Source organism: Corapipo altera, unplaced genomic scaffold (assembly GCF_003945725.1).
Source record: "Corapipo altera isolate COAL_440 unplaced genomic scaffold, ASM394572v1 0, whole genome shotgun sequence".
Lineage (NCBI taxonomy): Eukaryota > Metazoa > Chordata > Aves > Passeriformes > Pipridae > Corapipo > Corapipo altera.
Genome location: NW_020884872.1, coordinates 76,951,243 through 76,966,341, shown reverse-complemented (window position 1 = coordinate 76,966,341; position 15,099 = coordinate 76,951,243). Strand labels below are relative to the sequence as shown.

The window sequence follows — 15,099 nt, the reverse complement described above, 5'->3', positions numbered from 1 at the left end:
TGGTGAATTCTCATACAACGTATAACACAAGACTTGGAAAAAGATATAGTGTTTTCAGCAGGAATTGGGCATTAACAGAACTGCTGCTATGCTAAGGCAGATTGATGACAAATTCCTGCAAAGGAACCACATTTAACTGAGCTGTCAACAAATCAGGGTTGGAGGAGAGCAAATGGCCAGTTCTCCCTCATGCTGTTCAAACAACAAAACTGCCAGGCACACATGCTTGCAGCTGAGAAAACACAGGCATTAAGGTCTATTTTCCTTTCTGATTAAAACAACTGTTTTATCAGTTGAAGTCCTGACAGCTTCCAGGAGCTTCTGTCTGCTTACTGGGTCCTGCTGCTTATGGTCTGCTATCTTCCTGTATCTTCCTTCCTAGCTCAATTTCTCACCCATGTTCCCAGCTGACTTTTTTCACTTTTGAAACATACTTAAACCCAGTCCTATTACTTCTCAAGTTCACAGTCAGAGGTTTTGCCAAAAGAGGTTGATCTAGTGAAATGCCCTTACTTTTGTCTTTCTTTCTACCTGATCCATACCTGCCCTTCCTCCCGTCCTAGACACAGTCTTTCTTATTTCAGGTTCACTGACTGTTCAAAATCTCACATTCATTTGCCTCTTTTTCTTCCTAACTATACCACCACAACTCTTAAGCTTTACACAGATCTTTCATTTCCTTCATTGCCTTGTTAAAAATATTTCCTAAGTTGCCATTCACCCTTCTAGAGTCCAACTGAAACTGCTTTCATGTGACAGTAATGAATAAGTGACATGTGGACATCTTACTGTTAAAGAGGAAAGGCTTCTTTCATTATGTACTTGCCAAGTTTGATATTGTTAGTCACACCCTCTCTGTCCTTTCATTCTGTAATTTTCCTTTCAGCTTTCAAGAATATTTGCTTGTCTGGGGCTTCACCTTCCTCTCTGACCATAGCGGTTTGGTGTTTCTGCTCCCTTCTTTCTCTCTGTGGACTTGCTTCTTCTACTGCGTGTATTTGCCTCATCCACAGAACCCTTCATTTATGAACTTGGACTATACTTAACTGTCCTCCTTTGTTACTGCAATGGTTTCATTGCCATTCCTGGATGATCCTATATCAGTCCTTCCCTCTAGTACATGCAGTATCCTCTGATGCCAAGCTGGAAGGTGATTCCTCTTCTCCCTGAAACCTGCTTCAGTTCACCACTCTCTTATCAGTGTCATCTCTGACTTTCAAATGGCTTTAAAAATTAGAACACAAGACATGAAGACTCCTAATGAAGTTTAAAATTCAGAGAGTCACATAGCAGAAGGATTGGGATCAATCTTTGTGTCCGAGACAAGAGTAAACATGGAAGGGGCATCAGACCTTCAGAAGAGACCTGCCAAGAGAAGGACTACATTAGACCACAGTCTAGGGAACACTGGGGGAAGATGCAGACTGGGACAACTGACTGTGAAGTGCTGGGTCAGGTCAGGCTTGGCTACTCCGGTCACAGCCCCCAAGCTCCCTGAAACTCATATGCTGTGTTCAGCTGGTGGGTCTCACACTTGAAAACCCGCAAGGTTTTCCACCTTGGAGGAAAGGAAACGGGGCAGGCAAGACTTAGGAGTTAGGCAGTAGAGGTTTAGGGTTTTGGAAGGTGTGACAGTATGCTAAAGGGAGAAAAAGCTCTTGGTTAGATGCAAATGGTGGAAAGAATCTTTTAATTAGGAACTTTGACTGTCCCTGGAGCAGCCAATGCTGCCTGAGAAACTGATTGTCCAGATGTGCCTGCCTTCTCAACACAGGAATACCCTTTCCGTATTGCCAAGCTATCTGACTCCCACTTTTGCTTTCTTTGTGTCCTTCACTATATTTTGTCTGCTCTGAGTGCTGGGATAACCAGAGTGTCCCTGCCTACCACAGTGCTTCATTTGTCTACCACACTACCTTCTTTTCTTCCTCAAATCTTGCTGAAGGACAGGTTAGGGCCTATGAATTAAGCAGCAGATTGAAGATTGCTAGATTCTCAGGCATCCTCATTAAATGGAAAGTGTTTCCCCTCCCCATATAAATTACTATGAAGATGGTCCATGACTCAAGATGCATTGAGACATAATCTACCTTTTTAACACACTGTCATTTTATGTTGCTTTTTAAAAATGTTAACACCTTTCAAAGTAAAAAAAATAAAATAAAATTGTGCATACATAATCTCCTAAATTCTCTGCTTATGTAAAGTTGGGGAAGGAATGTTAAAGATTTTAAGCAAGTTTTATCTAATTAAAAACTAGGACTTAATTACTTCTTTCCTGAAAGATGAGCCTCTGGCTGATAATTTTACGAGGATGGTATGCCTTGAGCAAAACACAGAAAATAGTCTTCTACCCAAACTTAAGAAAAAAGAAGTTTCATCATATAGATTGTTACGAGTTTTGCACATGGGTTGTATTTATAAAAAATCTTTGCTGTCTAGTATAGGCAGGCAATCAAAACGGAAATCAGAGAAAGTAGCAGCTGAATTAAGAAAACATCCACGTGTAAATTCTTGCTTCTACATTCTGAGATCTATTTCATATTCAACCACTTTATTAACCAAGACATTCCCCTCCACCCCATTCCTTTCCTTTTGTACCCCCAGCAATTTAAGGAGATTCTTTCTGTGGATTATCTAATAGCAGGGAAGGTATTCATGCACCATTATCACTTCTCCTGTCACATGAGATATATTATACAGGGTTTCAGGCAGAATATTTTGTCTTGGATATAGAAATGAATTACCTATCTATTCTGTGAATGAGGTGACAAGTTAAACCAGAAACACAGCAGCAAAGACTCATGAAGCTTCCAGACTGGATTCAGCTTAGAATTAAACATTTCTTATGATCTTTATGAATCTGTACTCACAATGGTGGCTGAATCTTCATGATCATGTTAACTCTTACAAGGGTGTTTATTTATTGACTTATTTAAAAAAAAACAACTGAAGCCTGCTGCTGCACTACCTGTGCAAATAAAAGTAGAAAAATACGAGGAGCCTTAATTCAGACTGATGTCAGCGAGTACAAGTATCAGGATCAGGTTCTTATTTAGCCCATTTTCATTTTCTGATTGTTCTTCCAATTTTGTTTGTTTTATTGTGAGTTTAGAATTGTTATTGTTAGTTTAGAATTTGAGCTAACTTTGACTGGTCAATATTCTTTGCATGGGAAAGTAATAAAATTTTATTAGATTAACTGTGGTCTCTTATCCCACTTTGTTACCAATGCTCCTTTTTTGATCACAAGAGTAGTGACCCACAGCCTGTGTGTTCAGCAGAAAGCTATTTCTCTGTAAAATTCCACAGGATGGATCGAAACCTGAAGTTCCCCCCTCCTCCATTCCACTAATTTGCTTATAGCTCCTTAATTAAAAAAAAAAAAAAAAGTCAATTCAAACAAGACAAAATTACTCAGGATTTAACACACTGATACACATTTTGACACGTAAGTTTACCCTGGGACAAATGCACTTATGTTATCCTGTTTAGTACCGCTTGTCCACCACTGTTTGCTTACAATTCCAAAATAAGTTTGGAAATAAGATTGTCCTTAATGCCACGTGATGCTTCCTAGTCATGAATTGTATTAAAAAGAAAAGGAAGGTAAAAGCACATATATACACACACATATCTATATATCTATATATCTGTATCTATCTATCTATCTATATATATGTAAAAAGATGTACAGGTAAATATATTTTTTAACCTTACATCTTTATATAAATGCAGGTTTATGCAAATACATATACATAAGTTCCTTGTTTGTAGCCCTTCTTTACAATAATGATTTTAGCCAAAGTTCCAAAATATGGATTTCATTTAGGATTAACCAAACAATTAGTAAGGCAATAGGAATTTACTGTTATAAAGATTTAAAAATTGTGCCTTTAACAATAAACTTAAAATAATGTTTGTAAATAGCAAATGGAATCCAAGATTTTCTAACTGTTTCAGTAAAATGTAATTAGATGCAGGATTGGGAATTTTAATTCCAAACATTCACCTTTAATGTTGGAAAATGGTCCTGAGTGAGTTCCTAGACTGTTTCAGTAAATGTCCATGCTAACGAGGTTGTAAAACATGGGATCCAATCTTGTTAACATTCCCTTCTAGAATAATGACATTGGAAGAACTCAACTTCAGAAGGAAAAAGGGGATTATATAAAATGATTATTTTTCTTCCTCTGTTTCATGTATTTCTACACTGTTGTGAATGACTATGTCCTTAGAGTAAGAAATTATATAATGAGTGAGGTAAAAATACTGGAATAACTCAATGCCTTCTATACTACAAATTGAGTTTCTAAGGCAACTCAATCAAGAAAAGCATGAAAAATATCAAGAAATAAGGGCTTTAAGTGATAATGGCAGGGAGGAATTTCGGACAAATTTGGAGTCAAGTGAGGTTCATGACTAATAGCTGTTCAGGACTTGCTCCAGACCCTTTTGGCTTTAGGTCTGTGAAGCTTAAAGAAAGAGGCAATTTTTAAAGAGGAAATGTTTCAAGGGAAACATTTCTCTGTGCGGATATGCAGGCTAAGCCAGCCAACTGCACAGCTACAACTGGGGGTTTTGAATGTGAAGTGCCTGTGGAGACCAGCCACCAGCTGTGCATACCTACCTCCTCCGGCAACGTCACACAGCACCGAGGAGTGATTTTTTCCAGACAGGAACACTTTTGACTCTTATGCAACTTAGGATCAGCAGTGGGCAGTGGGGCACACTCAACACACTAATAAACTCCTGATGTCAGATCCACCCTAAATCTCCCACTCCAGGGAGTGAAGAACTTCATGAGCAAAGAGCAGATCAGGGACAGGCAGCAGGCAGCAGCATGTTGGACCTGCCCCTTGTCTCCAAAACCATCATCACCGCTCCCCCTCCAGCCTTCCTAGTCCCTCAGACCCACAGAGCGGAGGGCAGAGGTGGAGGTGCCAAGATGCAGAGGATGAGGGAAGAGGAGGAGGAAGAAGGTGGAGCGAGCCAGCCTTGGCAAGCCAAAGTTGCTAAATGCTGTGTTCAGGTGGTCAGACTTTATTTCACAGATTTGCTCTCCTGGCCCTTTGTCCTCTATCTTATATTGGGACAGTTAATTACTCACATGCATGCATACCGTTTTCAACCTTATACTGCTAAAGATCATCCTTGTATTTTTTTAGACTAATTTTCCAGAGTCACTCAGAGTTGTAATCCCAGTGTCCTGAGCGACCGAGCCCTTACATGGGTTGCTTACTTTCCATACCTTGTTTCACAAAGGCAAATGTGATATAAGTGATACAAGTCTAATTTATGTCTTTTTTAGAAAAATAATCCCTTTTTCTTTCTCTAAATGGTACTGAAATGTGAAGTTAATACAAGTACACAAAGATAATGAAGAGAGTTTCTGCTAAGGTCTGTGTTGCCTCATTTGTGCCTCATGCAGAGTGCTAAACTAAGTAAAAACTTGATCTGCATCAAATGTAGTGAACTTAACTGACTTCCTTGAAGATTTATAAATGAGAGGCCAGTGAGCCAGGCTGTGAGGTTGCTTGGAGAAATTCACCCAGTCATTCTGGCACCATGCACAGGAGATGCAGCTGATCAATAAATTCCAAATCGCTTGATTTCATTTTCTCTGGAAAATTATCAATCAGAGTCTAGTATACAAATAAACAACTGCCATGCAGATCCAAACTCCAAACATAAGAAAAACAAGGGAGTAAAAGATTTGCATGTATCTCGAGTACCATTTTCCAAGAAATCCCTCAGAAGTAACTCTGTCTCAGAGTAGGTTATATAAGAAAGAAAAAAAAGCAACGTAAAGGTCCTTCATTTCATCTCATACAAAATACCATATGTTTTTGCATGTTTCATTAATGCTTCCTGGTTTACTGTCTAGAAACACACAGTGAGTTCAACCTTCAGGGGTCAGCAGTGCTCAGTACATCTATGAACTGAGCTCTAAGTGACTGTGGGGACTATCGAATAAGGGCTGACTCTGCTGAATATTAATCCTGCAGTTTTAGGTTGGACCATATGGATTCTGAAGACCAGCTAAGTACATATCATTCCCCATCTTGCAAGTACCACTAATCACCTGTACAGTGCTCTTCTCAGAAATAAAATAGTATTTCATTCAGAGAGTGCACATGGAGATTATTCTTGTAAATAGATTTGCTAGATTGCAAAATTCTCTGTTTACTCATAGTTTTGAAATTAGATAAATACAGTAGCCTTTTCTGAGCTTTCTAGTGCAGAAAGTCCTGTGTCTTATGAGTGATAATATTCACTTTCTTGAAAGCCTGTCTGACTATCAGACTATCTGCACACAGTTTGGAATTAAACTCACTAAATGCAGCAGTTTCTGTGGCTGCACTGAAATGCAAGCAGTATAAAGAGAGGCTGCTGCTTCACTGTTTCATTTTTATGCCCAGTGGTCTTTCATAGCTTATTCTGTCTCAATTTGAGTATTAGTAGATTACCTTTAAATTAGAGTAAATTAGAGCTCAGGATTTTACTTACAGTGTCATACCTTACTCCACTGGAAGCCTAACAATTTAAATGTAAGGGAGCACAATCTTCATAGTTTTACTCTGTCTCGAGAATGTGCTGTTTATGGACTCTTTTTAGCATACTTAGGCACACATGCATGCAAAGCCAAGAGGTTGAAGTGAAATGACTCAAACAATGGATCTTTCCTGTTACAGCATTATTGCTATTCCAGGCTTTCTTATTCTTGTTAAATGACAGTGGATTGAATAAAAAGGGATAAGAAATGGGATGGATATGAAAATACAATGATGACAGTATAATAAATTAATGCTTACCATTTCCTGAGTGTTTGCAAAATCTGTCTCTTTCGAGCTACACTGCACCAAAAGCATTACAATATTAATCAGGACAATACAAAGGAATATATATTTGTATCAAAATCTACTTAGAGCAATGATCATTCCTGCTCCCTAAAAACAAAACCAAAATAAAAAAAAAAGGAGGATGTTTTTGTCTCATTGCAACAGTACACAATACACTGCTAATGCTTCTGCATATACAAAGAGGTGTGTTTATATCTGGTTAAAAATACAGCCTGAGCCTTAGCACATTGTCTTGCATGTACAATTTTATTGCATGCAGAATAAACTACTCTATCTAACTGAGAATCGTAGCCTTAACCCCTCAGTGTACTTTTATTTGACCTCAAATGAGCATAATAAAGGAGTTCATAGAGCAGCCATTTCTTTGCTATTTCTGCAGCATCTCTCAAGGCACTGGCAATGCAGTCTCAGTGTAGAATATGTTAGTGCTTCTGAAACATGCTATTAGAGTAAATTTGAACTGAACTTGACTTTGTTTTATATTTAATGACAGGATGTCAAAAATACTTTCATCTGTATTAATACAGTTGCTGTAACGAAAATACTTTAAGTCATTTATTGTTTTGATCCCATGCAGTTAGTCACACCATCCAGTCTAAGTACTGATTCTCATGTACACCGCAATCCGTCTCTCACCCCTGTCACACCTAGGTGACTTACCACAAGGGAGTAACATATCTTGAATCCAGGTTTAGCCACAAAATAGTCATCAGATTTGAAGGTTATCTTTATGTGATTTGTTCTTGATGTTATTCTTGGAGGTATTTCCTTGTGCCCACACCACCGTCCTCGTATAACTGTGCTGGTCTCTGATACATCTTCCACTTCCACAAAGTCATACCTGAAAACCAGTAGGAAGAATTAGGTTTTGCTAACTCTGGTTACAGAGGGTGGTTGCAAATTAATGGGAAGGAGCACAGCTGGAGACACAAAGACAACTGTCCCCTTTTCTCCACTCCAAAACATCAGACTAAATAATTCAAATGGTGGGCATGCTTGTGCAGCACAAAATACACTAAGCTGAAAGCTACTGCCTGAGTATTCAAATGAGTGATTTCTGGGCTCCTGGAACATGACAGACAGTATTTTCTAACACATTAAAATAGCAATGAGAGGCACTTGCATGTGCTTAGTATACAGTAAGCATACGCGTTGTGTTTCATGTGGTGGGTAAATAATTTAGAAACCTGATAAAATATTATTTAAGGCAGGCTGCCCAAGCTGAGCAGCTGCAAGCACTTGTATACTTTCTGGTGGTCACCCAAATCCCTACAGCAGCAGACAAGGATCCCGCCTGCTGTCTCAGTCACAGGGCTGGAGTTGTGTGGTCACTGTGCCAGGAGCAAAGGGAGATGCTGGAAGGACACAGGGTAGTGTATGCTGCTGAAAGGTGCTTTTTAGCACCTTCCTTGTAGGTAGCACAGCGTTCCTGTAGGTGGTTTGGAAAGTCTTATATCAAACTTTCAAGCAGAAAAGTTTGCTGGCTCTCTGTGTGCTGTGGTGGGGACTCTGTTCACATGGATGCTATCACCAAGGAAAATGCAACAGCATGTCTTGTCCTGTGCAAGGTCACAACTTAGCCAGGCACCTGGGGCGCAGCAGTGGCACCCTGAGCCCAAAGATGGATCTGACAGGAGCAGCAGGCATTAACCCCTAGCAATAAGGGGATACAGTAGCAGCACTTGCTGCCCCAGCATTTGTATTCACTCGCTTGGGTCATTTATTGAATTCATTTATTGATCTGGAGAATAAAGAAGGTAGAGAATAAAGTTCTGATTTTACTACATCTATGACAAAAAAAGTTTCTCAGTATCAGTGAAGCCAGAATTAGGCTCCACACATTGCAGCCGGTGAGAGAGGTCATGACAAGAGGGGCAGGTTGAGTGCCATCCTCATGGTGCAACTGAGCCTCAAAACTCTGGGGATCTTTACCAGAAAGCTTTCTATTATCAGACCGCCTCCCTCAAAGAGGGAGTTTAAGATTGTTAACTGATTCTTGCTTGCAATGCGCTCCTCCCTGCCCTGGGCCTGTGGGCCAAGCACCCTCCTCCCTGCCCAGTTGTGGGAGCTGTAAATAACAGACCTGCTTTTCTTTTCTGCTGAGAGCCCATGAGAAAAAACCCATAAGTACTATGCGGTTTGAGAATATCAGCACTGCTTCTTTTATTTTCACCAATCCCAAATTGCACAGAACAGAAAATAACAGATTCACCATGACCAAATCACTTCCATCTGCCCAAACTCTGCTGAAATATTCTTTTTTTATAACACGCCAAAATTTAGTTCCAGGCAGAGGTAGACTTGTCTCAATCTCTCCCCACCCCCCCATCCTCAGCTCCCACTCCCTCATGGTGATGGATGGTGTACCAGCAGAGGTCTGTGCTGCCCACAAGAGCATCCACCATTGCCCCCCAGGCAGCAAGGCAGCCGTGAATGCCTATTGTAACATAGGGGGTTGCAGTGTTCAGCATGAGATAACCTTGTAAGCTTTGGTGAAAGCTGTCCTGACTGGCCCCCCCACTCTTTGAGGTCAGAAGCCAGAATAACTGGTAGCAAAAACAGTGAAAATCCATAGACTTTTAAGGATTACTTCTGTTTTCAACAACAGAGGCTTTGTTGCAACAATCATGGAAGTAGGTATATTCTCGGTTGTTTCTGTGCATCCAAGGAGCCTCAGAGGCTGGGTAATTTAATTGCTTTTCAGAATCATCTCTTATCAAGTGCCTGTGGAAATGCTAACAGCACTTCTAGAAAATTCTGTAAAACCTTGAATATTTACCCTCCTTCTTCAGAAGCTCAGAAGAAATATAGCTCTGCTAAAATATACCTTTTCATTCTGCAGCCTGAATGAATTTCAATCAGTTCAGTCTTAATAGTATGCAAATTAAAATAATTAGCATTAATGAAAAATCAAAAGAAAACACTAGGATGTTTCTGGAGAAAAAAGCATAAGGTCAAAAGCAAATACAAAAGCAAGGTAATATGCAGAGGTCCTGAATTACTTGTCCAGTATGCACAGCCTTCAAGCCTATGCTCAGCTCTAAGCATTCATTTCAATTAAAACACGCCTGGTTGTCTCTCTAAAGCAGCACTGCAGGGATTGTCAGGGACTGAAGTTGCAGAAAGGATCTAGTGTTGAAAAATATATTGAGCATTAGCAAAAAATCTAACTGCACACAGTACTTAATAGGTTTAAAGACATCACAAGCTGTCTGTTCAAGAAATTCCTCACTCTGGAAGTAATACTACCGAAATAAAGGTCTTCCAGAAACTAGGGAAAGCTTTATTGCAGAAAAGGATGTGATATTTCTCCAGCTTCTATAGACAGTTTTGATGATTTAAAGTCTTGGCTTCTCTCTGCATCCTAAATCAGTTGCTCTGGAAAAAGCAGGTAGACTGTCTTCCAAGATGGTCTCCAAATCCATAATGCCAGTAACAGCTTGACTTTCCCTCTCTGTGCCGCCACCTTTACTGGCTTTTGACAGAGAATACTTCATTTTTTTTTCCACAGTAAATTAGCCCTCTGTTTCAAAGTTGCAATGCTTTAAGGTCAGCCACAGTTTATCCACTATGTAAATATTAACAGGCTGCTTCTGTGTGCATTAGGCTCTGAATCCGGGAAAGCATTTGGGGTACTGGGAGGTAACTATTGTTACTGACTCTGCTGCTGATCTTGGACCAATAGCACCAGAGCATAGCAGACCTGCCAAGGAGCGGGGAAGGAGAGCCAGTTTTAGGCTGCATTCTTTTATTACTAAATCAAAAACAAAACCGCAGGAATGGTTCTCTTTATTGGTGATGCAGAAAATCTAACAAAGAAAAAAGAGGGAAAAAAATACACCCTGTAAAACCCCTGTAGAGCTGTCAAACCCTATGAACACAAATTAATTGACAAAGAAGATAAGATAAGAAGAGGCTGGATGTGCAGAAACCCTAACAACCCAGTTCTCTGCACAGATAAGCTGTAAGTAACAACATGATCAGGTAGAGTTGGAAACTGAGACTTCAGTATTTTATGTAAGTAGCATCACAGCAATCTGCCTTTTGGAGCACACAGGAATCTTAAGTCTGCTCTCTCCCACAGAACAGATAGACAAATAAAAGAAATATAAACAAAAACTCAGTAGATTTATCCAGTTTTAGTGAATTTTAGCAAGAGCACCTCTGTACTCTGCTAATGCCAAGCAGTTTATCCACCTAGGTTAATCAGCCAGATCAACTGAGCTTAAGGTCACTTTTGCTTGAAAGGGGAACCAAAGCAACTGGGATATAGTAGAGTATACATAAACAGATAAATAAATATATAAGTATGCATCAGTACACTGATGTTTGTGGACTATATTTAAAGGTTTTAAAAGAAACTGTACCAGTGAAGAGTAACAATAAAGACAAGCAAGTAATTTGAAAAACATACTTATATTTTTTAATGCATTTTATTTGTTCCTCACACCCCAATATAAAGACTTACCTATTTACTCACACCTCCTAGAGCCTTCCACCTACTGAAAAAGATGTTTTTTGCCTGGCTGAAACATGACAGAGGTGATAGAGGACAAAATCCTATTAAAGTAGTATCTATGTTGTTAGGTTGTTGGATTTGAGCATACGGGTACCTTGCGCTTAAAATATTATAGAAGGATTAAAACCTGCCAAAACTGCTTCAGGTCCAGGAAAGCTCAGTTTATTTATAAACTTAAAAACCAATTTCAGTCAAAAGGGGATACTTGGAGGTCTGTCCTTCATGTAAGGACAACCTAGACCTGGCCAGAGATGCTCAGGTTTTGGTCTGCGGTCTCATGCCAGTGAGCTTGAAGGTGGTATTAAGGAGACCTTTGCAAACTTCCACTTGCCACTCACCTGCAGATATCATTTTCAGGTTCCTCCAGTCCAAACTGATTATCAAAAGCCAGATGGATCCTGGTGCTCTCTGGGGAGTGGAGCCGCCACGTCAGTAGGAGGTTCCTGGGGTAGCTACTGGGGAAGCGAGGACTGTGGATGCAGCCATTCCCTGCCACGCTGATGGTCTCTTCTTTTCGGTACAAGTCTGTGAGGTGATTGCTCTCTGTTAGTAGTCACAACTTGTAGAAATTAGTATGTTGTTCCAGTTACAGGAAGGCAAAAAACACAACAGGTTATATAACACAGCAAAAATTATTTGCATTTAAAGTCATTAAAAAGTTGGGTCTAGAAGCAGTTTTATCAGATAGGAAGTACAGTGTATTTTCTCTTAATTCAATCCCATATAAACAGTAAGAACAACAGAACTCGAGTATACGGACTCTTTATTTTACAAGAAATATATCATTATTTTTCCATTTATATTGATTATATAATTTCATTCTCACCATTTTGATTTTAAAACAGAATTAAACTTTAATAAAAGCTGCAAGCTTGAGAACAATGAAGTAAGACAGACTGAAGTAAAAAAGACAAACAATCCTGCTTCCCAAATTTGGTGCTTTGGGGAGAAATGCCCTCTGAACAAAAGCACCAATAAGGAGCCGTAAGAAAGTACATATGAGTGAATTTAAGTTTGTTTACTGTGCTTAAGTATTTCCTCCCAAAAACATTTGTTAGGCCACGTTTTTTTTTTATTTATATGGTGTGAATCATTTGCTGCTAATGGATGATTAACACAGCCAGCTATTCCATGCTTATACTGATGTAACTGAGGTCAGATTCTGTCCCAACAACCACCTTACTGAGTAACTTCAAGACAAATAGCCAAGTCTTTATTTAATTAAAATTCCACAGCTTCTGCCTGAGCAAATATTCAATTGTTCCTAAAGTTTTACTTCTACTGAGGTAAAGCCTCTGCTGCTGTAAATCCCTGGCTCCAAGGATAACAGGAACTGTGGCAAGACCCAGCTCTCTAAAAGTCAAAATACCTTCTCAGTTGCACCATGCACTTGCATTGTCCAACTGTTTCTGATACTGGAATTTGGCTCCCAGCATCAAAGAACTGCAAACAACCATTTTTTGTGTCTCGACAACTTCAGTGTGGGAAATTTTGAGGATCAGAAGGCTCCAAGACAACATGCGGATCACAGCAGGTTTCAGTTCCCAGTCATGGAATCACAGAATCACAGAATATACTGTGGAAGAGTCCCACAAGGATCATCGAGTACAACTCTTAGCCCTGCACAGGACCATTCCGAAGAGTCACACCATGTGCCCAAGGGTATTGTCCAAATGCTGTGACCACTCCCCTGGGGAGCCAAGACACTCAGTTCTGAGCCTCCACCAGTGGGACAGCTATCTGTGTTCCTTCCCTAGGTGACGTGTGGAAATCTAGGGCTCAGTTCAGTCACTCACAGAGAGATGCCTAACCACCTTTAAGACATAGTACATTTTCCTGTCTGGCCTCCATGAGTACAACGAGGTCCAGCAGCACATCCAGCAGCACATCCAGCAGCCCCCAGCAAAGCTCCAGTGGAAGCCGTAGTGTCTCACAAAGTCACCTGCATGTGGGCAATGTGACCCCCTTCTCAACACAGACTGTAGGAGTTGCACACAGTCAGTCACCCAACTGCATTGACCAAACTTCTACTTACTACATGAACTTGGACACTGCTTTCATGTAAACACTTAAACTCTGGTGTCTTTATCTTGAACTGAACATCACTCCAGTCCTCTGCTGAATGTCAGATCAACCTCTAGTTACACCACAAGCAACAGAAATAGAAAATTGGTGCCTTCTCCTGAACTTGGCTGATGAGGAAGAGCAAATGGGGGAAAAGTATCTCCCACCAAGTTGCTCTGTGAATGTTGGAAATACAAAACCAAAGTAAGCAATCAGTGGCAGCCATCTGTCACACACAGTAATCTAAGTTTTCACTCTTAAAATAAAATCTAACATTTGACTGAAGTTTTCCAAGTTCTTCATATAAAATAAATATATCTTTTTCATAGAACACTCATTAAAAACAGGAACCCAGAGAAATGGTACAAACTTCATGGTAAGTACATCTAGTTTTTCATGTTGCTTTTCACTGGTTCCTTGCTGTAAATACTTCCCTACACACAGCTGTAAGCAAAGCATGGTTGCATGTCAGCAGTTCATTGTACTCTTCTGAAGAGCAATAATTCTAGCCTCCAAACAACCTGAAACTTAGCTGATAAAACTCTTAGTTTCCTGTAAAACTATCTCCAAAGATAATTGTAACATCATTCTAAGATGCTTTCACACTGAGCCACCCTTTCTAAGCAAATACAGACCTACCTCACAAAGTGCAGACCTAGCCAGTTTTGTTTTGTTCTATTTTGACCAAGTAATTTGCATTGGAAAAGTAACAATTTAGTGAAAATAAAGACCACCCACCTATTAATTTTGTTGCAATTTTCATCAGGGACATCTATGCTGGAATCTGTTTTTCATTTTATTTTATTCTAAAAAAAAAGAGGAAAAAGACAACTGTGGGGTTTTTTTCCCCCTAATTTGGAATGAAACAAAATGTCCAGCCAACACTACTGAGTTCCTAGTAAGATGCTGAGGACCTTTGGACTTTAAAAACACCCAGTCCACCGAGAGGAAAAGATATTTCACAGGACTATGTGCAAAATGTCCAAGAAAAGGGATAAAAATAAAACAGTTTTGATGGTAACAAATTCCACAGTTTTTAGTGAAGCAACCATTCCCTAAGTCAGAACAAAAGTAACTGCAGTAAAACATGGCATAACTCATCCTATGCCTCAGAGTTCTTTACTCTTCTTTCTTGGACAGCAAACTCTTGCCATTTTCCCTCTATCACCATGCATTTCACTGCATAGGTCAATGTGATTCATGCTTCTGAGGGAAAGGTTTCCTTTTCCCAGACAGTCCTCGCACAGGCTTTACCCTGCTGAGATTCTGGGGGACAGTATCTCTAAAATGTGCTCATACATATACCCCCAAACAAAACATCTGTGCACTTAAGTCAGTATACCAGCTGAGAATGCACACTACTGCGCTCTTGTACACCAAGAAGATAGGGTCTGTGATGGCTCTTAATTTAACTTAAACTCCGAATTTCACAGACTGTGGTGCTCTGCCAGGAAGTCAATCACACCTGACCAAGACTAATGATGAAATGTCATGGCTGGAGCAGCTCTGCAGTATCTGAGTTGAACAGGTACAGGAATAGAGTTGCATGTTACAAAGCTTAAAAATCAAAGCACAATAACTTATTATTTCCGTCGTGGTAATACAGGAATTATAAAGTTATCATAGAGGAAAGGTTGGAGAGAATCATGAGAA

At 39.8% G+C, this 15,099-nt stretch overlaps 1 protein-coding gene across 6 annotated transcripts in view; it reads right to left on the bottom strand.

Annotated features, from left to right (window-relative positions):
* The window catches only part of PDGFD (platelet derived growth factor D), a 146,442-nt gene that overhangs the window by 48,905 nt on the left and 82,438 nt on the right, over positions 1-15,099 (bottom strand). For 2 of the 6 annotated variants that reach the window (XM_027635456.1, XM_027635895.1), the window contains exons 2-4: positions 11,721-11,925; positions 7,524-7,704; positions 6,816-6,857 (exon numbers count right to left, since the gene is read on the bottom strand). In XM_027635456.1, the coding sequence (XP_027491257.1) occupies positions 6,816-6,857; positions 7,524-7,704; positions 11,721-11,925 (428 nt within the window). Of the gene's footprint in view, positions 1-6,815; positions 6,858-7,523; positions 7,705-11,720; positions 11,926-14,184; positions 14,254-15,099 lie in introns of those variants that run through there. The other 4 variants (XM_027635812.1, XM_027635542.1, XM_027635635.1 and 1 more) reach the window with 4 other exon arrangements.